At 43.0% G+C, this 23,327-nt stretch overlaps 1 protein-coding gene across 2 annotated transcripts in view; it reads left to right on the forward strand.

Annotated features, from left to right (window-relative positions):
* Window positions 1-23,327, forward strand: part of mpped2a (metallophosphoesterase domain containing 2a) — a 61,114-nt gene that overhangs the window by 11,230 nt on the left and 26,557 nt on the right. For both annotated transcript variants that reach the window (XM_084025837.1, XM_084025838.1), the window contains exons 3-4: window positions 10,213-10,394; window positions 16,758-16,983. In XM_084025837.1, coding sequence (XP_083881963.1) covers window positions 10,213-10,394; window positions 16,758-16,983 — 408 coding nt within the window. The remainder of the gene's footprint in view (window positions 1-10,212; window positions 10,395-16,757; window positions 16,984-23,327) is intronic.

The following is a 23,327-nucleotide window of genomic DNA, read 5'->3' on the forward strand; positions in this document are numbered from 1 at the left end:
TTAGTCAACCTAGACCAAAATGACCGATTAGCTAGGGCAGGCTTAATTATCACGCTATTGATGAACCATAATACGACTTTTCAGGAATTGAAAATGCGCGTGTGGCCCCGGAAATCTGTGATTATTAATCAAAAAGCAAGAGTTTCCAATTAATGGTGCAGCCTCCTGTTTTGTTTTGTTCTGTTTTTCCTTCTGAACAGTTAGTGAAGGAGCAGCAGTCATGCTTCAGGTCTCCCGAGAACAAAGAGCCGGTCCCATTTTGTGGCCTTTTTTGTTTGTTTGTCAGCCTGCCGCTGCTTGCCGGCAGGAGCAGAGGGGCTTTTGTAACTGGAGAACCCTTGATTAAGTTCCCTCTCCACCCCTGACCTGCTGCTGCAGCCCGGCGGGACCGTGCTAGTGGTGGAGGTGGAGATGGTGGTGGTGGTGGAGGGGGGGTTAAGTGACAGTTGACATAGGACAGGTCCGCTGTTTTTGAGATTGAAGCTCTTTTGATGTCTTTGAGATTTTTGGCCTCTTAGCCCCCGGAGCCTGGCATCGCAGGGCACCGTCTCCTGATGATGTCACTTCCCTCTCGACATGAAATGGAGGCAAAGCTGTCGGAGCCTGCAACTCCTCAACATGACAAGCCCTCCGTTTATGCAGTTTAGTGTGTGTGTGTTGAGTTTACCTTGCTGGTAATCAGCGTTTTTTTTATGTAATAGACGTGACCCGTTTAATTCGATGGAAGCTTGTAGGCTAGATGCTGATGAGTCTCGTTTCTGGAAGGTATTCAGAAATTGGCTAATGCGTCCTACTTTTGGAGATAAGTCATCAAATGTGTGCCTGTGAGTCAGTGATCAGAGAGACGGAACAGTGTTGGTGGTGTCGTCATCCTTGGGATAGGATCCGTTCCTTCAGAAGCAGCAACTAATGCTTTTTTGTTTTGTTCAGAGACCTGTTACCCTCGGGTACCCTCAGGTATCTGTGTATGTTGCACACCTTCATTACTAATGATCATTGGTACTGTGTAAATTAGACATGCTTTTCTACCAACTTAAATCCAGGAAGCAGTGCGTGTTCCTACAGCGTGCTTTAAAAAGATTGAATATGAACAGACAGTAGTGTTGAATTCCTGATCACTCACATATGCAATAATTTTTGTGTGCAAGTCAATGATTCATTGCTTGATGAGCTTTTAGCAGTTGGTGCAATGGTTGTGCTCGCCACACCGCGTTTGTGCACGTGGAGCAGATATTTCCCTTGCATGGAGTCGGTGCATTATGTGCATGTACGTAACAGCGGAAAAGTTTACGAAATGATCCTTTTAGCCGCTGCCCGTCTTCCAAAAAATGAAGTGGTCTACAGCTGATTATTTTAAGATGGAAAGATGAGAGAGAGGAGGAGGCGGCTGGTGAAGAGGGAGACGCTGATGATGAAAGTGCAGGCCGGGAGAATCCGACTGAGCCGGTGTCATTATGATAATTACCAGTGGTGGAAGAACTACTAGGATCTTTTACTTAAGTAAAAGTACTGATACAATGATTAATGAAAACAAAACAATTCAGTGAAAGTATGCAAGTATATACAATTTTAAATAATGTAATCAAGGTATCATAGTATAGTTGTTACATTTTAATTCTAGATTATTAGCGTTGGTGCAGTAAGACATCAGATGCAAATTAATGTTGTAGCTGGTTGAGCTATTCGTGTTTATGCTGTTGGGTGTATATCAATGCGTTGTATTTCATATACTCACTATGAATACATATATTGAAGTAAAGAACGATATCTCCTTCTTAAATGCAGTGTACAGTAGTAGCTGATTGATTCCTTTTTCAAAACACCTCGGCAGCGTACCTCAAACTGAGACCGGCATGTTTGTTTTCTCTTATTATCTGTGCGCTCTGCGTGAGCTACTCCACTAGTTTATTCTCCCAGCAGTGTGCCGGTTGCTGTTTGGCCCCCGGGGGCCACACGTCATGCCCGTCTCCTCAGCCTCCCTCCCATCACCCCTGCAGCCAGGCGGACTGTCAGCAGCACAATTAAGGGCTGTGTCGTAATGAAAGGGGCATTAGCAGAAGCAATTTATTTCCCAGCGCAGTGCCGGCAGGTTTCTCCTGTGCTGATATTCTAACGCAGGCTTTGTGTGCCACACTTGGCCATTATGGGGAGGGAGGGGGGGGAGGACGCACCCTGCCTGAACAAATGGAGTAAAAGGGAGGAGAGAGAGAGAGAGATGGGGGTGCATTAAGGCAAAGGCCATCATTCATTATTCTTTAAAATCAATTCTGATTTGAATATTGTTTTACAGTGCACTCTGGATGCTCTGCTGTGGATTTCCATCATTCTGCATCTACATTCAGATGTGCTTTTGCCCTCTTTTTCCTGTTGGGTTTTATTGTTTCGTTGTTTCTTTCTCCCACCTTTGCCTCTCTCTCTCTCTCTCTCTCTCTCTCTCCCCCTCTCTTTCTCTCTCTCTCCCCCCCCGCTCCCCCCCCCCCCCCCCCCCCCCACCACCACCAGCAGCAGCCTCTCCGATATTTCTGTGTTCATTCTGTTCCTCTGAAGTTTATTGAATTAGCGCAGACAGCTGAAATGCAGAAGATAAGAGAGGCGCTCTCTCTTTCTCTCTCTCTGCTCCTCTCAGAGAAATGGTATTGCACTGTGTGTGTGTGTGTGTGTGTGTGTGTGTGTGTGTGTGTGTGTGTGTGTGTGTGTGTGTGTGTGTGTGTGTGTGTGTGTGTGTGTGTGGTGTGGTGGGGGGGGGGGGGGGGGGGGGGGGGGGGAACTGATGCAGAGGTTATAGACAGAAGAAATGGAGAGCATTGTGTTCTGATGTTTCACCTGAAAGAGCGATAAAGACGGTGTGAGCTCAGTGGAAGAAACGCTAACTATTTGGTTTCCACGTTCTTTGTTGTGAAGTTCGACCGAGGTCCGTTTACAGTCTGCTGTGATTTAAGGTCTGATCATAGAAACTGTGATGATGTGAATTAAAAGTGACTTCAAATCCACAATTTTATACCACAGTTCAATGAGTTGCTTGAAACCATTCAGGGCTTTGTGTGTGTGACTGTGACTTAATAGACTGTGCTGCTGTTTGCCAACATAAAATTATCATGCAAGGGTGGAACACGCATATAAATGTGACAAAAAAAATGTAAATATGGCACTGATCATGGCCACCGAGCTGAAAACCATCCGGTTTCTATTTGCTGCTGATTGATCGGTGCATCGCTAAAAGAAAAACAATAAAACAAATCTGCAAATATTCACATTGTTGAACATTCTGTAAATCAACTAATTAAATGATTAAGCATCAAACATTCATAATATTTTTAATGGTAAGTTCCCAGACAATAAATCCATCACACAGTTTCCTCTAAAACCTCAAAGAAAAACTCCCTCGATCCCGTTTCATGATGGAAGTGTTTTTCAAATTCAGGAAGCAAAGGGAATTCTGTTTACTCCTTATTTGAATTGTCATGACCTGCAGCTTGCATCCAGTCAAACCTGTGCCGTGTCTATTTAGTCTGAACAAATAAACACACGCAAAAACTCTCTCAAATTGATTCTAGCTTTGTCTTTCTGATAGCCTTTGAACCAGCGAGCGTACGAGTCTTGATCCTGTTTGACATGTATGAGCGGGTCAGCTTTAGTTGATTAGCTAGTCTATTCCCACAGTTCCACCTTTGACCCCTGGAGGTTTTTACGTGACTCCGTCCCCACCGGTGGCCTTAATTGATGAGAAATCATTAGCGGGGCGACTCCTTCACCATTGAAGGACCAGGAAGGAGAAAGGAGGAGGAGGAACTGAATTCTAATCCTCCTGCAGCAGATATAAAGTGGAAGGAGACTTTGATTGACACGTTTGTGTGGGAAGCTCACAGGCCGTTTACAAGAATAACCCAATGACAACCAGAAGCATCGGAAAATTCACGCCAGCCTTAATATACTATGTTACTCTACTTATAATAAGTCATAATAGTTTACCTTTTGACTGTTTTGAGTGGTTTACATGATTTAGTGAAGGCTGTTTTGGTCCTTAACGTCTGATTATACGTAGGTGAGGGAGCTGAAAACAAAAATGCCAGCTGTTCGGAGGTTTTTCACGGTTGCTACGCTAACAAGTAGCACTGTAAAGTAAAATACAACCAAGATTGCTGGTGTACGATTTATTATTCTATCAGAATTATTTTACATTTTGTTTCACAAAGTCAGGAAAACAAGGAAAGAAGAACAAAAAGCCTGAAAGAACGATCCCAGTCACTTTCTCACAGACACAGAGAGCCATACATTACTTACTTATTCATTAAAACCTGGTATCAGGTCAGTGCTCTGTGTTGGCCGATAATATTTTCCCCAGTTAGATGTGGAAGAACTTGAGTCCTGACCCTCAACCACATCTAACACCTTTGGGGTTGAACTGGAGCCGAGGCCGAGCCAGAGCGTGTCGCCCGACATCAGCGGCCGACCGCACTAATGCTTCTGTGGCTGCATGGGATCAAATCCCAGCCGCCAGGTTCTCACATCTGTCAGAGGAGCGGAGGCCGCTACAGCTGCATGTTAATGCCCGACACGTGATTGTTCACATACTTACGGGATGGAGTAGATACAGAATTACTGTGGAGCTAAGTGTTTGAATCACAGTCGGCTTTAGTGACCAAGTATGTGTACTAATATATATATATATATATATATATATATATATATATACTTGCACAGAAGGGGACATGCAGCTAAAACAAGGACATACAAGTATTTACAACATATATTATTTATAGCACTTGTAAAGGAAAATGCAGAATAACACAATTTCTCTTTCCCAAGCAAATATTTTTATCCTCACTTATAATAATAATTATAATAATAACTTTATTTATAAAGCACCTTAAAAAAACAGCAGCTTACAAAGTGCCTTTGACGAGCAAAACAGGGCACATAAGCACATATATACACATCAACAGAGCAGGAGAATCGATATTTATAGTTGGTAAGATGAGGTAAAAAGACAGTAGAAAGACAATAAAATTAAAATAACATTAACAATTTAAAAAGATGAGCTTAATATATATTATCTGAATGTTATTTATAATACAATGTATTAAGAAATACTCAGGCTGTCTGTATGTTTTGGCCAAAATAACCCTCTTTTCGCTCTTTTCATCTACAAAAGTAACATTTGTTTAATTTCTCATTAGATTCTGAAAGCTGAAGAATGTTTTCAAAACTGTGGATGGAGATGTGTGAGAAAAAGGTGTTTGATCCTTTGTTTTATACCTCGGAGACATACGTGAAGTTAACCGTCGTCGTGATGGATGGCGTTGGATTTAATGTAACTAATAACCAGAACGTACGATAAGAGCTTTGACAGTTTTTTGGCGGCGTGGAAAAACCCGGTAGGAAGTGTTGCAATCAATCTCAGGGATTATGTGGCGTCCTTAAAGAGCCGGACGAGCCGGCGAGAGCGACACAGGCCGCGACCTTCTTATCTGCAGCGAGTTAAGTGTCACGTTTGTAAAAGCAAGCTCCGGGCTGAACTTTGACCCTGCTTGCTTGTGTGTTTTTCTAAAAGGCCACGGAGCCAAGTGTGCTCAGTCAAATTGAATAACCTCCTACAGACTACAGAGGAGCTCTCCTCCTTCCCCTCCGTCCGTCTCTCCCACGTTGATTCATACTTCTCTCCCGGTTATTCTCTCCGACACGACACATGTAACCAATAACTTTTCTATGGGTTCCATCCAGGTTTCCACCATGTAGTGTTTCACATTCATCTTGTACGGTTTTCTGGGCTGCGATCATTGTTCTAAGCAAAGCACCTAAAGCTTGTCGGGTCTTATTTTAGTAATCATATTATATTTGTGCTATTTATGTGATTCATGGAGGGTTTTTATGATATTACTTAATTGATTTAATTAATGAATTTGATTTTAAGATGAGACGAGTGATGAGAAATGTATAGAGTTACAGAAAAAGAGGATAGTGCAAATAATAAAAGCATCAAGAGCAGATGCAAAATACAATAATAGATTTCAATCTGAGCTCGTTTAGAAAAAGCAAAGTGAAAAAGACCTTTCATGGTTTGATTTTTCTGAGAGGAAAAATGATTTTGTCCCCAAATCTTCTGTCATCTGTGCATTTTGCCATTAAGAACACAACACAAGCATGCCATTAAGAATAAAAAAAAAAACATTTTTTTACCCAAGAAAAAAACTGCACTGCATGGAAATGAATGTTAATTTGCAGAAGGTGCAATGATGGGTTTTCCTCCTCCCTAAAACGGAGAGGGATAAGTGTTCCAGCTGTAGGTGAGAAGAAGTTAATGCAGTGAGGTTTCTCCGCCGAAAGGATCACAGACATTTCTTCATCGAGCAGATATTTCTGCAGCCGCAGACCTCGGTTTTGTGTCAGCTCCGATGTCATGGCGGATTTGAGAGTGTGCTCTCGCCCTCCTTGAGCGCATTAGCATTTCTCTTTCTCCCCCCCCTCCTCCGCTGCTTTCCCTCTGCAGTCTTCCCTCTGATGTCACGGCGAAGCTCAGACATGTTAACACGAACCTTCATGCTAACGCAGTTCACTCTGTCACTGGAGGATATTCTTTTACCTGCTGCCGGAGCGCAACAAGACTTTTTTCATTTTCACTGTCTCCGTTTACAATAGATCAGAGGCCGTTGCTGCTCTGCTGAACTCCTGAACTCCTGTATACATTACTAATGAACCTCTGGATTGTTATACAGTCATATGTTAACAGGAAAGACAGGGGCCCTCTTTCTTTGTGTGTGTTTTGTGTGTGTGAGACCTGTGCGGCACCATCATGAAGGTTTCTTGGCCCGGGCCTGCTCTTAATTGATAGGGGCTGCTGGTATTTACTTACATTCTCAGGGTGGATTATATCTCAAAGGAAAAGGGGAGGAGATGGAGGTTGTTTCCCCCTTGGCTTTGTCTTAATATGCATGCTTGTATGTGTGCATATACACATGTACATGTGTGTGTGTGTGTGTTTAGTCATCCCATGTGGTTCTGGGTTCGTCCTTCCTCCATGACGATAACTGTCGAATCCTGTAAAGCTGCATGACGTCCAGGAATCTCAGAGCTCCAAATGTAATCACCAGCTACGCTGAGACGCATAGCGCTGCTCTGCCGGCTCCATTTCATGTGGTTGTGTGTGTGTGTGTGTGTGTGTGTGTGTGTGTGTGTGTGTACATAGGAGCATTATTTACTGCACACAGTCGATAGTAAATATCATTATCTCTGTTGTTCGTGGTGTCCTGTGTGTGTTTGAGGCCCGGCTTGCTCGGCTCCAGTGTCTCAGAGCGGAGCTGAGATCTCCCAGCTCTCGCTGTGACGGTTTAAAAGCCGGGACGGGACCACGGGCGACCAAACACGGACTGCTGACTGACTACAAACGAGAAAAAACAAGAAAACACATCCTGGTTACACCATTATATGTGATAAAGGACGTCCAGTTTGAAGGCGTAATTAATGTGTTGAAGAATTTTCTGGAAACTTATCGCGGCAGCAATGATTTTATCTTCCCCGTGCAACGACTGCAAGGTAAACTGTAGAAACACGGCGTTCACATTCAACACCATGATTTAGAGATTGAGCACACTTGATTGACCAACGCTGGATCGGAAACAGGTTCAACTTTTCAACCTTCATCTGGTTGGCAGAGCCAGAGTTGCCTCGGTCGAGTGTACAGCTTTCTTTCTTTACCCAGGCCCTGCTGTTATCTGTTAGCATGTCGGGGTGAAGATTCCTTGCCTCGCAGCTTCTAATTCATCCAGTTTTTTGGTACAAAAGCAGGACCAACACAGTGGCGAGGTACTCGAGATGCAGCAAGCATGCAGCTGCTGCTGCAGACGCTGGCTTCGGATCACAGATGGTGACAACAAATGGTGGTTACACTACACACAAGTGGCAACAGACGAGGATTATTCGATGTGGTGACATTGTGAAGCAACAGCTTTGTGGCTTTGCTACGCTGTTACTACGGAGGTAGCTTTCCCTTTTAATATCTCCCTGTTTGGCTACAACATTGGATTTACATTATTTTTGCAAAAGTGCAGATGAAGTTTCAGAGATTTACTTCCCTGGAGCTGAAAACATTCACACCTGGATATTTTAACAGTTTTGAAGTACATTTTCGGGAAAATAAACTATATGGGTGACAAATTAAAGGGAAAATAAAGGGATAATAAATAACTGGAGAAGCCTTACGAATCCATTATATGAACCATTTGCTACCAGATGTCAACCAAATTGAACAGTTCTTGAAAATATCTTATACTGCTCTCCAAATGAAGAAATGTATTGCACCAGAATGGCGTTAAACCCTCCACTCGTTCTGAGATTAAAAGCACTGAAGTTGTCGTAGAGGCTCATGCTCGAACAAAACCTTACAGACACCTCATGTTGATTTGGTGTTTGTATAGCATGATAGAAGTCTTTGTCCAAAAACGACGTGCGTTGGCTAAAAACAGGAAGCAACAGATTATTTTTTCCGTATCTACTATTCTGCTCAACGTGCCACAGAAATTGGGGAAACAGGAAAATTGCCGCCCGAGTCAGACTCAACGTTTCCTCCCCCTCGGTAAGATTTTCTTTTGTGCCGAGGTGTCCATTTTCTCCATCTCTGTTAATGACGACATGCGCGTTAACTGTGTGTGTGTGTGTGTGTGTGTGTGTGTGTGTGTGTGTGTGTGTGTGTGTGTGTGTGTGTGTGTGTGTGTGTGTGTGTGTGTGTGTGTGTGTGTGTGTGTGTGTGTGTGTCTTGTCAGGTTGGAGATTGCGGCGTTGATTATGTGTGATGTTTTCGACAGAGTGACATCCCTTCTAATGAAATAATGGTCTAGTGGCAGAGTGAAAAAGTCAGAAAAAGAAGTACAGGTTTTTCTTCCTTTTTAACAGACGTGCTTACATCGAACAAAAAGCCTGAATAAAAGGTTGTTTTTTTTCTCCAACCAGACTTGGGTCTAAGTGTTTTTTTTCCTTTGGATAATGGATAGAAAGGACATGGCGTGCCTTAATTCACCGTCTCTTTAGCCAATCTGATGCCACAAAACAGCCATTGCCCTCCTTCTGAGCACAAATCAACCTGAGCGCTGGTTGTTTTCCAGCCCAGACTACACATTTTCCACCGTTGTAATGTCTCCTCTTTTCTTTGAGATGCGTTGTTTGCTCCGCTGCATGCATTATTCTGCGGAGCGTGTAATTTATTTTGCTCAACAAATGATCTTTTTAAGGTTCCAGTTTTCAGCTGTGCTCCCTTCTGCTCTCTGGTATGAAATTAGCATACATTTCCTCAAAATTTGCTTCTGGATCAAGAACACCTTTTCTTTTTTTTTTAAATATCACAAAGAGGAAAAGGGGCACGTTTTTTGAATTGCAGCTCTCTTTTTTTTTTTTTTTTAACAGTGACTAATGATCAAAATTAGAAAATAAACCAAAGCCAGGTGTCTAAATTAGTGGTTGACTTTGGCCTTTTTGTTTGTGATAACATAGAAATAAACATATGTGCCTGTTGTTGACAGTGTGTACTAAAATGTGCACAGCGCTGGAAACATTATGAGAAAGCCGCAGCTTTTATTACCGACAATTAAATGTCTGAAAACATCAGGGACTGAACATTTTCCCAAACAACGACCTCTGAAGTTGAGGGCAAATGTGGAATTCCTGCACGAAAGCAATTGTAATGTATTGTCATTATTCAATCGGTTGGAATCTTCTTCACAGAATACTTTTTATTTTATTTCTATCCTAACATTCCTCAAACATAACATAGCATTCACTGCAGTTTGTATGAAGGATTTTATTCCCATTGCAGAGACTCGGTGATTGACGGATCAGAGCAGAACAAAGTGTAGCATTGACATGAAAACAGTCAATTCAGCACAATAGAAGAAGTGCAAGTCTTTGACTGTTGTGTTGAATCTGTTGTTAATAATGTACAAAGAATAGAGGGAGCCAACACCACAAACACACAACACTCAGAATTTCAGGGTGAGGCGATGACATTATAAATCTCAACCCAGTGACGCAGAATTTACTGTTTTACTCCAGTTTTCTTTGTATTTTTGTACCCTTTTATTGAAAGCAAGGGAGTGTTGCCTTCAACTATAATTCATCCATACATATATATAAATATCAGAATTGAGAAACTATATTAATTACATGTATTTGGTTGCTGTGTCATCCTAGAAGTAACGTGTCTCTCTGTCTGTCTGTCTGTTTCAGGGTGGACCCCATTCCTTATGACACTCCCAAGCCAACAGGACACACCCGGTTCGTGTGTGTGTCGGACACACACTCGCGTACGGACGGCATCCAGATGCCCTACGGCGACGTGCTGCTGCACATGGGCGACTTCACCGAGCTGGGCCTGCCCTCCGAGGTTAAGAAGTTCAACGACTGGCTAGGTATTAAGCTGCTTAACACACATGTTCGTCCGACACTCTTGCCGTGTTTTTTTTTTCACACTCGCACAAAAAAAGCTGACATGCACAAAACGTTCTCTTGTGACCCGCGGGGTACGAGCAAAGGCACGAGATATGTGTTGCACACGTAACCAGGACCTGGACCACACAACACTCCCCTCCCCTCCTGTTAACCCTCAACCGCTGTGCTAAAGTGTCCAGTTTAACCCTCCTGACCTAACACCCTAGCTCAGTTAACCTTTGACCTCTCCCTCTGGCCACATGCTGTGGGTGGGAGCGCTGGGCTCTCTCTGTGTGTGTGTGTGTGTCTTCTGTCCCAGCAGCAAGTGTTTCATGTCAGGCGAGAGCTGAAGCTTTTTTGGTCCCTTTTAACGTAGTCATGTTTCACGTGCATTAAAACCCACACATACTGTCTGACATTCCCTCTCACCGAGTGCATAAATCAATAAATGCCACCCATCACACGGGCCTGGATCCTTTTTTTAAGACATTTCATTTTTTTGCATATGCTTCGCATGTTTGTTTTGGCTGATCAGACCTCAGCCGACGAGACAAAGCAACTTGCTGAACTTTTATCGGTATGAGCAAATTTTAGAGGCGTTGTAATAGCATGTTAAGTAAAAAGAAAGATCGCCCTGAGAATCACAGACGTGGGTTAATTACCACAGACTGTGCATCTTTGTTTTTTGGACCCAGAAGTGACCATATTTGGGTGAGAGGGTGGTGCTAGCTGGCAAGACTTCTTTTTGTTACCAGGGTTCCCCGTGAGATCAGAAATAAGTCAGAGCCAGATTTAGCCAAACTAAATAGGTGTCCACGATGCTAGTTGGTTGCTTCTAATGGCTCTCTTTGGCTGTTTAGAAATCCAGTGGCAAGGATGGTGATGAGACGCAACAAGTAACAGGAAGTGGTGTGATTTTGAAACAGCATTGAGGGAAGTGAGGATTTAGATTGGCAGCAATGAATGTTTGCCTCAAAATCCAGGTTCAGTTGCCAACATACTTTTTCTACTGGGAGGCAAATATAAATGTTTGCTCGAAATGTTTCTCATTAAACCACGACTAGACGGTCGTAAATACAATAAGAGTGTCAAAAGTGTAAAAGAAAACCCATATTTTTATATTTTTCATTGCTTCAGAGTAAATCCTTTAAGAATGAAAACGTAAACCCTCACTTTGCTCAAAGGGGGGGGCAACGCTCTCAAAGTCTATGTTTAGATATCACTCTGGCCCCCCGTAGAGTTGAGAGGTAGCTGTCAAAGCCTGACTTCTCCGAAGTCGACAGCGGCTGCAGTGAGTCTGGATTCACAGCGGTCGCATTAGATACCAACACTGACCCAGTTTTCACAGCAAAGAAAAAAAACATCCAGAGGCCTGCAGAGACTTCTCAAACTACTCCTGCAGTATAATCCACGTCAGTGTGCTCCGCATGTTCACGGTCATGTTTCAGGAGAACTCCCCCTAAAGCAGAGATTCCATCTCAATCCTGGTGCATCTCTTTCTGCTGTGTCACCGCTGCTACGGCACCCGGCACCACCAGGAGGGCACACTGGTCCACTTTCCCATCAAAGTCCTCCATCCATCACCACGGACAGCTACATCCGTGTGTGTGTGTGTGTGTAGACAGAAAACTCTAAAAAATCGATGCGGTGCAAAGTGGAAAATGGCTCCATGTATTTGGCAGCACCCTGTTTGTGAGCGTGGAGCTGTAAACCTGGTCTTCACAGTCTCGGGGTAATTTAGAAAAATATTTAACTTCTCATAGTTTGAGAAAAAAGTCATAGTTAAGCTGTATTTTTGCTAGAAAAGTCGAAGCATTTTGAGAATTCAGAATATGAGAAGTTGGAACATAAGGGTTAAATGGATTTATTATGTTCCAGATATTCCTCAAATTCAAAGATGAGCATTATCCTCCTACCGTCTTCAACCTATAAAAGTTAGTATTTGTTAGGCAAATGCAGCGATGTGCATTTATAAGGTTCACAAAAGGGCTTACATGACAAAATGTATTCGCAGGGAGGAAGTAAAACTGTATGAGGCATGTTTTTGCAGCAAATAGAAACGAGTAGAATTGGATTTGCATACATAATTGTTAAAACTGAAACAGAATAATCAACAACATCCGAACAGATTCCCAAACTTTCGTCTGGATGAGGTTTTTATTGTGTATCTGTCGGTGCTCCTCTGCTGCCCCCCCTCCATCGGCCTCCTTTGTCTGCTCCTCTGGAGGCTCTGGAGGAGGCGGCGGCGGGTTGTTCGGCCATCGACTGCTGTTTGGTCTGTTAAAGTAGATCATTGGAGATCGATGCAGAGGAACGAGCTTTCCCTGACCCAGCCTGTCTGACGGTGGAGCCCCGGCTCTGATCTGCTGCTTTAAGCTGCTCCCACCGGCCTCAGCTGCTTGTGTGTGTGTGTGTGTGTGTGTGTGTCTATGCACAGATGTGTAATGTGTGTAGAAGCAGGAGTTGATTTTTTTCACTGTGGTTTGAAACCACATTTGCTGTAGTTTGTTAAAAGAGTAGATCATTTGAAATAAATGTGCAAATATCATGATCTCACGGATCAAAACTCCTCCTTCTCTGTACATACATTACCAGAATTATATACATTACATTGATGTATTTTATAGTGGCAACAATTGACACAGTAACATAGAATATGTGACGTAAAGTCTTCTTATTCTGAAATAATAAATCAGGTTATCAACTCGCTGATCATCTGAAGAATAATTGGGAACTATTTTGGTAATCGTTAAAGCTTAGTTGTGAGGATCTTATATGATCGTAAAATGATGTCTTTGGGTTTTTGGACTGTTGCTTTGACATAAAAAGGCACCTTTCAGTCCCGATACAGAAACATGGAGCATGCATTTGTTTCTGGCCCCCAAATGAATGGAAGTTCTTTTAGCTTTGTTCTGGTCTGCACTAACTCCTGAAGGAAATACCTGGCTCTTGAGCTGCTAAAAGCTTCAACCATGTCCACCAGATAGTGGCCGCATCGGTCCGTCTGCTCTTTGCTGTTAAGCGAGCAGCACACAACGAGTTTATCTGAGCTACATCCCTGTAAACATCTGTGGCAGGAAGCGGGGTCGTCCGTTATCTGTGAGCCTGCAGCTCAGCCGTCACCGTGTTGAGAGGCGGGAGGAATGTAGTTCCTCTAAACTCCTGATTGGGAACAGTGTATTTTTTAGTATTGCGATGTAAAAAACAAAAAACAGCAACCACTCTAATCTAAATGCTTATATTAAATTGTTTTTCACCTTCCCGAATCTTCATACGACTCTTAAATCTTCTTCTTGAGAGGAAACGACGAGACATTTCACCGCACACGTAGTTCTGCAGCTTTGTTTTGATTCTCTCTTTCACACCCGTTTGTGGGCGAAGAATGAGAAATAAATCAAGGTGTATCACTCCAGCAGCCCTCCGTAAGATGCATCACGGTGGCAATAAAAAGCAGTAGAAATTCCCAGTAGAGTAATGGAGATGGAGTTGTTTGATGGTAATTATGTTTTCCCCGTCTTTTTGCTTGGCGGTGGAGGAGAGGATGATTCGCTTTGGTGTGTGTGTGTGTGTGTGTGTGTGTGTGTGTTTGCGTGTGTGTGTGTGTGTGTGTGTGTTTGCGTGTGTGTGTGTGTGTGTGTGTGTGTGTGTGTGTGTGTGTGTGTGTGTGTGTGTGTGTGTGTGTGTGTGTGTGTGTGTGTGTGTGTGTGTGTGTTTGCGTGCGTGCGTGCGTGCGTGCGTGCGTGCGTGCGTGTGTGTGTGTGTGTGTGTGTGTGTGTGTGTGTGTGTGTGTGTGATCCAGTTAGAGTGCTGGGGGACTGAGAGACGGTGCTCTCATATAAGGTTAGACTGGAATTTATGATCCTGAGACGCGACAAGAGCTAATTTAGAGTAGCGGGAATGAAACCTGTAGACCGGGGAACCATGATTCTTTCATTTTCAGCATTAGGTGAATGCACACACTCTCTCTGTCTCCCACACACACACTTTAGACAGATGTGGGGGGGGATTTTTCTTTTTTATCTATCTGCATTGAGCCAGCGCGCCCTGATTGGATTTGTATTCTATTCATTTTCTATTACTTTATTTCCAATTGTGAACTTGACCGCTGTAAAATCTGGCAGTGCGTTTACACCTTTCCTTTCACTTACTGTCATGAGTCAAAAGCATTTTTTACTTCACAAATAAGGTTTATTGGATTCTTTGTTCATGCGTCGTAACCTTCTGCTGTTACCGACCGGAGCGACAGAAAGTAGCGGGACAAATGGATAAAAGCAATTCATGAAAAAAGGGGCATCCGTGGTTTTTGGCTTTTCTGTCTCGAGCTCCATGTTGAAAATGTTCCTGTCGTGTATGTGAAGGATTTTACTTTTTTTATTTTGTCAATGAACATCCTTAGGATAAGCTGTAAAATCTAGCTGACAAACTGATAAGTGCAATCTATTAAAACAACCTATTAGCTTTAAAATTCAGACATTACTCCTGCAAATCACCAAATTCGGACAATAAACTTTACATTTTGAAGAAAAAAAACGTAAGCAATCTTCACAACCCTCTGCTATATGGAGTCTTTTTCACAGAATATGAACCAAACACGTTTTATTAGCCTTGAATTAGACGGTACGTAGTTAACATGGGGAAACAATCGGTTAGGTTTAAACAACAAAAGTAGAAAAAAAGTGAAAACAGTAATGTAAAATAACTACCATTAATACATAACAACCACCCTTAAAGGGACGTTCTTTTGTCACGTAACAACGATAACACTAACCCAGGAAACAAACAGCGTCTTTTTGGGTGAAAGTCCTGTGTTTGTTTGATGTGGGGCTGCTGCTGGTTAATTAGGGGTGGGTAAAAATGACAATACGGCAATATATAACGATACTTTGATGAACTCCAAAGATCGATCTTTAAAAAAAAAAAAAAAAGATTCATGTTTAGACACGTTGTGAATGCAGTACTTTATCCTTTTTCATTTTATTTTCAATATTTTTTCCAGTGGATTTCATGGGATTTCATGGAATCAATTTGTCCTCTGATCAAAATCATCTGATTATTTATATCACAATATCGTGATACGTATCGTGACCAAAGTATCGTGATACGTATCGTATCGTCAGGTTCTTGCCCATACTCACCCCTATGTTTAATTGTATACATGTATTAGCCTGTGGATAAGTCTATACAGAACAGAAAGGAACAAAATCAACAGGAGAGAGGAAGAAGAGGGAAAAAGAGAGGAATATAGAGCAGGAACAGAGGGGTGATGAAGGCCAGAGCCTTTGGTTGAGTGCTCAATCTGCTGGAATAAAGTAGTAAGCCAGTTTCTTGATGGCGAGGTGGAACCGGGACAAATCACCCGGCAGAGAGGAGAGCGAAAAGGGCACAGCCGACGTTGAAAGATGAGGGGAAGAGAATTGTAATAGATGTTCTTCTCTATTTAGTTCAGGTTCATGCTTCCTCCAGCCGCCTGCCGTCTGCAGAGATGGACGGTGGTCTGCTGGGGTCAAGCAGAGCCGTCGGCTGCGGTGGTAACCTCTCTGACGGTCTGAATTGAGGGTATTTTTCTCCTCCACTAATCTTGAGTTCTCCTCCCAGTGCTGATCTGTTCTCTGGGTCGGGTACACAGTGAAGCTGTGAGTCTCAGTGCTTCATGTACGACCTGCTGTTTCTGTATAATACACCCAACAATACAAAGTGACACGCCTTCAGATTTCTGCAGAACTGCACATGCATGTGAAAGAATCATGTCGTCTTTTTAATTTATTAAATACATCAACCTTAGAAACAAATATTCTGGCGGTTCTGTGTACACCGAATAATATATGGATTTTCTGAAAATATGCAGTAAAATGTAGAAATATAGACTCAGCAATACTTTTATCAGTGAGATAATGTGCATTCAAAAAGAAGGTTTTTATTTATTTGTTATTTTTTTAATTAGAAGACAAGATATAAACTGTACAAATCAAAGTGATGTGTCCAATCATTTATTTTAATGCATTTCATTTTGCAATAATATATATTTAAAAAAATGTGATACTGCAGATGTCATCCACTTTATGAAAATGTAGCTTCAATATCAGAACACTGAGTTGATAGGAGACTTTTATTTCATGTTTTCAGCAGATGAACTCTGGAAAACTCTGGAAAAGTTAACTTTGGTTTGTCTTTATGTACAAGAACGACACATTCGCAGGTACAGCAGGTACAGCAGTATGTTTCAGGTCGGAGGTTTATGAGAAAATGTCAGCGAGGAGGAAATTCCTGCCGAACAACAGACTGGATTGTAAAGTGTTTGTACATATGTGGGACGTGAGCTCACCACCTCCCCTTCTCTCTTCTAGGCGGCCTCCCGTACGAGTTTAAGGTGGTGATCGCCGGCAACCACGAGCTGACCTTCGATAAGGACTTTATGGCCGAGCTGGTCAAGCAGGATTACTACCGATTCCCCTCGGTCTCCAAACTCAAACCGGAGGACTTTGACAATGTCCAGACGCTCCTCACAAACTGTGTGTACCTGCAGGACTCTGACGTCACCATAAAGGGATTCCGGATATACGGGGCGCCATGGTAAGAGCATCCTCACTCTCCGTCTTTCATAACCGCTGAGTCGCAGGTTCTCATTGTGTTGCGGATCCCCCCCGAGGTGAAGGTGTGCCTTCCATCTCTTGTCAGAGTCTGGCTGTTTTCCAGCTCCCCTTCCCTGCAGTAACTCTGCACTCTGGTCGAGGTGCCTCTCCGACATGCAGGGTGCTATTCCCGACTCGCACATTCCTTTATGAGCTGGGGACCTTCGCCTGCTCCCCGGGCTTACGTTACGCCTGTGTTTTGACACGGGGTTAAGTGATACGCGTGGTACCGCGACACTCTTGGCAAGAGGCTCTCAGGTACGAGAGAGAGCAGGGAGACGGGTGTTTGGTGGTGTTAGCAGCTCGTATGAGTGAGAAGGACCCTCCTGAGATTAAAGCTGCACCCAAAATGTTCATACACAATAATGTTAGAAATTACAATGTATAGGTTTTAATGAGTGTCATTTCAAATGTGGTTGCTGTTTTTGAAAGAACAGTTTCCCAGAGAAATGCGTATTTATTTAAAAAGCGACGCCGATATGCAGTACTTTTACACCTGCGAGTCACAAAATCGCTGTATTTTTCTTCGTAAGGGGATGTACAGCAGTTGAGGCTTTTACAGCCGCCTATTTTACTTAACATAAATGTCTCTTTAAAGTCGGCTGTGATGCTTTTGCTAATTAACTTTCAACCATAACTTTCCCTGAAGGGAAATAAGGGAAAGTCATCTTGCGGGCAGGAGAAGAGTAAAAAAAAAACCCACACACAGACTTCAACATACGATACACAAAACATAAAAGACATCACAGTAGTGAGATAATTATATCTAGCATGTGATATATTTACAGATACTGTGTACTTTGGCATGCAGCCACCTTAATGGTGAAGTGGGGAGATCATGTGTTCAGCCGTGTGTGTGTCTGTCTGTCCACAGCTGATCTTGTAGACTACTGGACCAATCAGCCTCATATTTTCTGTGCTCATTCCTGATCGTATGGTTAAGGACTTTGTCTCTTGAAAAATCGATTTTGTTGACTGGTTTATTCAACCGTTGACTCCTGAATTTACTCTCCTCTTAAACGTCCGGTAGAAGCTGCAGCTCAAGAACTGCATTAGTAGCTGCATGGTTTTTTGCAAGCCACATTTTTTGCATTCGTCTCATTTTGAGATTAATTCTACACCTGATGCACACCAATCTGAGGTTTTCAGTCCTCATGCCGATACCTTTGTGCTATGGGAATCGAACAAATCTATTAATTGGAGTTATCACTTCAGAATGCTCTGCAGCAGAATCAGTCCCCCATTGAACGCCTTGTAGTTCAGTCTGAGCTGGAGTCGTCTTCACAGCGTTGGAACACTCTTGCAGTCCGACCTCGGCTCTCGGCTCGGCAGCTCTGCTCCTGTGTGTTTTGTTGTGTGACGGTCGAGTCTGAAACTTCCTGCTGGGACTCCCTCTGCTCTCTCTCTCACTCACTCGCCCTCTCTCTCTCCGTGCAGCGGTTCTCACAAGGCTGCTCCAGACCTAAAATAACTATTTGGGTCACACCTTCATCCTTTTAGTGGCTATAATTAGCAGGTTTGCAGCCTGGCTTCAGAAGTGGCAGAGAGAGACGGTGGCGGGGGCAGATCCCAGCATTCCTCCGACATCACAGCAGCAGGAAGGAGAGATTAGCATCTCCTTTTTCCCTCCATCCTTCCTCTTTTTCCATCCTTCTGTTTGGAAGAGGAAGGATGCCCCCCCCTCTCCCTGGTGGGTGTTTAGTGTGAGGGCTGGTAAGTGTCTGTTGTGACAGCTGGGGGTCTCGTGAGAGGCGGAGTGGACAGCTTGGCCACCCCCCCCCCCCCCCCCCCCCTCCTCGGCTTCCTCACCTCCTTCACACCCATATGCCGTCGTGGCCCGAGGTCTGGCCTGCTTGTCCGGTGTGAGGTCTCACTTAGCCCCGCAGTGACCCCTCACTTCATCAACAGCTCACCAGCTCGCCGCCTGGGTGGCCCGAGCTCCTCCGAGCTCCTCGGTCCACCGATGACGGCCCCTGGGATGCGACTACCACCTGATAAACGCTGTGGCGGAAAAACCACTATTCCATCACATGTTAGGTTTTCAGTGTCCAGTTCGATCACACATCTGCTCCCAGTTAGCTGAAATAGGGATGCACAATATGGATAGGATGACCGATAACTTTACAATTTTTCATGACCTGTATTTTTTTATGTACCCCTGATGCTTAGAAATGTATGTAATTTAATTAAATTTAAAATCTATCTGCAAATGAAACCTGCTTTCACATAATCAGTAAAAACCTCTACCTTCCCATCAACTTGTTATCTTCTAAAGAAGTAAAGCTGGTTCTGAACTCTTTGGGGACGGAGGTGGATATTTGAACAAGGTCAAGCATTCTCACACACATTGCTTACTTAAATATGTGTCCAACATGTTGCCTCATTTAATTAATCTCACTGGAGTTATCTATAAAAAAAAAATCATCAGCGTTGAGGGAAATATTTGCCCCAGATGTTGTATCTGTGAGCGCTCCTCTTGGCTGTGGGTTTATCGCTGCAATAGATGTATTCAGAGATTCAATTCATTTAAAAACACTTTATATTTCTTGTCATTATGTCAGTAGTAGGTTGTTAATATACACTTTTCCTGACATTCATTACACCAGCTCAGTTAAATAGGAAATGACGTGGCCGTCATGGCATTAGTCAAAAAATGTAAGTTATTCTTTTCTTTTCTCCAAAAAGAAACTCTGCTGGATGTTTTATTTATGCGAGATGTGAGTTGAGCTGAAAAACCCGAAAGGAAATATAATTTGGTTTCTGTCATTCACTCAGCTACTAAAACGTGAAGGTTGAATGAATGAAATACCCTGAAAGTATCCTTGAGCTTTGATGATCAGATTAAATAGATGAAATTAATGATTTGCGAACCGAGAGCATTCATTCCATTTTTCCAGGTCAGATTATTTTCATTGTCAATTAAAGAAAACTTTAGAGAAATCCAGAGAAATATCTTGATGAATTATTAATGGAGGCCAGGTAACATCAGTGTACAAACTCTCACACAACTCTGTAGTTTAATATAATATAATAAGTCCTATTTATGCAGATGCATCTTCACTGAAACCCTCCCGTTAAAAATAATATTGCACTCGCTCAGATGAGTACTGCACCTGTCCACGCCTGAGACTGGAAGTGTTTTCCATAACGCCTGTACGTTTCTTTATCGAACAGATCAGTTCATAAGACATTTTTAATACCACATAATAAAGATCCTGATACCTCGTTCTAAACATTCGGAGTAAAACTCTCTCCTGACCCTTTTCACTCCGGCTCGGAGTGAAAGCAGCGCAGCGTGAAAGACACACAACACACACGGTTTAATGACAGATGCTCAACAGACCGAATACCTCAGCCTCCTCTCCTCGTACTCACACACTCCTACACACACACACACACACACACACACACACACACACTGCATGCCTCTGCACCTTGTCAATCAAGCCTCTTTTCGGAGGAGCTGAAGGTCTCTCCGAGCTGGATAGTTTTGGCATTTATTCACATCGTTAACTCCTTCCGCCCCCGGCAACGACATTTTTTGACGCAAAGTAAAACTCTGAATCCTTTTTTTTTTAACATTTAATATATTTTTTAACCTGTTTTCTTTTTATTTTCTATCTTTAATCTCCTGCTTAAACACCGGATATGAATACGCTCTTTTCTGCCCTGTTTGTAAATGGTTAAAAAAAGTCTGACAGCTTCAGCTTGAAACAATTCAGACGTTCGTGTGAATTGTTCGACGAAAAATCTCAAATATATTCTGGTCACAGCCTGAAACATGAAGGTTTTTTTTGCTAATAGCTCTCCAGCCAGCCGGTCCGGCACTAGTAAGTCCCAAACGGTCTCTACTTTCTGTTTACTTTCCTCCAGCAGTTAATTCTCAGGGCTGTATATCATTTCATTGCATATGGAAGAGGGGGGAGGGGGGGTAGCTGTGTTATATGCTGGTGTGAGCGGGTCTTTACCCATAATGCACAGTAACTTCCCCCTGTTGCGTTCTTCAGACCTCCTCTCTCTAAAAAAGCAGCCAGTCTGGTTCTCTCCTGAACGACTGCCTTGCCCAGCAGCACTCCAAAAAGAGGTAGCATGCTAGCACATACGCTACAGACTAAAGCTAACGAGCTAACAGTCAAAGGATCCTCCTCTCTAACCGGCTGACACCGGGAACGTATTCACCTCAGCAGCATTTAAAATCCAATCTGCTTCTTGAAATACATGAGAAACATTTTCTCTGACGATGTTTCACCTTAGATAGATTAACTCATCAAATAGTCAACGTTTAGTTAAGAAATTAGTAATCTCTCTCTCACAGACTCAGAAATCAATGATAAGAGGGACCGGTCGGGCCGCTCACAGATATGGATAAGGAATCCTGCTGCTTTTTGCCGACTCCGATAAGCTCTGCTGACTGATTCAGAACAGAGACGAGAGCAGGAAGGAGAGACCGTCCACAGGGATTAACCTTTTCTGTGATTCTGGACTTGACCGCAACTTAACTCCCCGGTCAAAGGTCAAACTGTTGCTGCTCCCGTCTGGTCCACTGAGGAGTCTCCTCCCCTCTCCTCACTTCCTCCACGCTGCTGTCACATTTTGTATTCCTTCTCTCCTTTCATGTCTTTGCACTTCGGTTTCTACTTTTCTTTCTTCACAATACTTGCTTTGATTCCTGTTAGCATGTGAAACGGCAATCAATGTTTGGTTGATTTATACAATGGCCAATCAATCTGCTGGCTTGCCTGTGTGTGTGTCTGTGCGTGTGCATGCGTGCACGTGTGTGTGCGTGTGTGTGTGTGTGTGTGTGTGTGTGTGTGTGTGTGTGTGTGTGTGTGTGTGTGTGTGTGTGTGTGTGTGTGTGTGTGTGTGTGTGTGTGTGTGTGTGTGTGTGTGTGTGTGTCTCACAGAGGCAGCAGATTAAATCCGACCGCTCTCATTTGACTCTCTGAAACTCACCTCGAGGGAAACCTGGAGGGCCAAATGCAGATTTGTCATTTGCAGATTTTAGCTTTATTCATGTATTCATTTCTCACTGTAAAGGTCAGCTGTGTGTGTGTGTGTGTGTGTGTGTGTGTGTGTGTGTGTGTGTGTGTGTGTGTGTGTGTGTGTGTGTGTGTGTGTGTGTGTGTGTGTGTGTGTGTGTGTGTGTGTGTGTGTGTGTGTGTGTGTGTGATGCACAGTGGTGGTGTTTGAATATCAGCATCGTGTTTAGTCTCCGTTGTTTTCATTATGAGGAGGGCAGAGATCTGTGAGGTTTGTTTTTTCTCTCCCCTCCTCAACATCTCTCTCCCTCTGTGAGGTCAAAGTCGTTGGGTTAAATGTCATGTTAGTGACTATTTTAATTCAAAAGTCCAGGGCTTCGTTCTCGTTGAGTAAAATCCAAGGCTAAATCATGCACCTGTGTTTTAGACAATAGTTTGCCTCTTTTTGAAGGAGATCTGTTGTTGCTTCAGTGTGATAACGTCCTCATGCACAAAGCCAGGAAGCAGTTTGGTGGAGAAGGACCGATCCACACAAAACCCGTCCAACACCTCGGGGATGAACCGGAACGAGCCTTATTGACCACTACTTACTAATCCCTCTGTCTCTCTTGAAGTGAACAAACATACTGGTGTTGTAGAAGAAGGAACACACACAAACACACACATGCAGGTTTATTATCCCTCTGGGAAAATCCAGTTTGAAAAATATTCTTTAATGAACAGTTTATTGAAGTATTTAGCCAAAGACGTTTAAACACACACTAAAAGTTGGTGTAAACTTCCTTCTTCCTTCTCTAACATGCTGATTTCAAGATAAAAGATTACATTTATGAATCCAAACATTTGCATTAGATGAGCATCATCGGAGCAATAGATTTGAATTTATGAACAATTTTCTAAAAATCAGGCGGGAGAAACCGCTGTTTGTCACTTGCATCTCTCTCCCTTTGACTGTCGCTTCACTTCCCATCAACTCCTTTCTGTCTGTAGATTGCTGTAATGTGGAAAAAACGGCTCATCTTTCCCAGAAAGAGGGAACAAATTACGTCCATATAATGCTTCTTTATGAAAGTAAAATAGATATTTATATAACTGTACACCTAATCTATACAGCATAAAGACAGGGAGCACAGGAAGAAGGGAAATTATCTCCAGAAGTAAGGTTGATTCTGGCTGTAGCTCCCGTATCCTAATGAGAATGTGAATTACCTGCTTCATGAAATCTTCATTCTATCCAGAAATTCATCTTAAATGTACTTTCCCAAACAACTATTTGTTGTTTCTAAAACTTGAGTTTATTTGGACG

This window comes from Eutrigla gurnardus (assembly GCF_963514095.1).
Source record: "Eutrigla gurnardus genome assembly, chromosome: 1".
Classification (NCBI taxonomy): domain Eukaryota; kingdom Metazoa; phylum Chordata; class Actinopteri; order Perciformes; family Triglidae; genus Eutrigla; species Eutrigla gurnardus.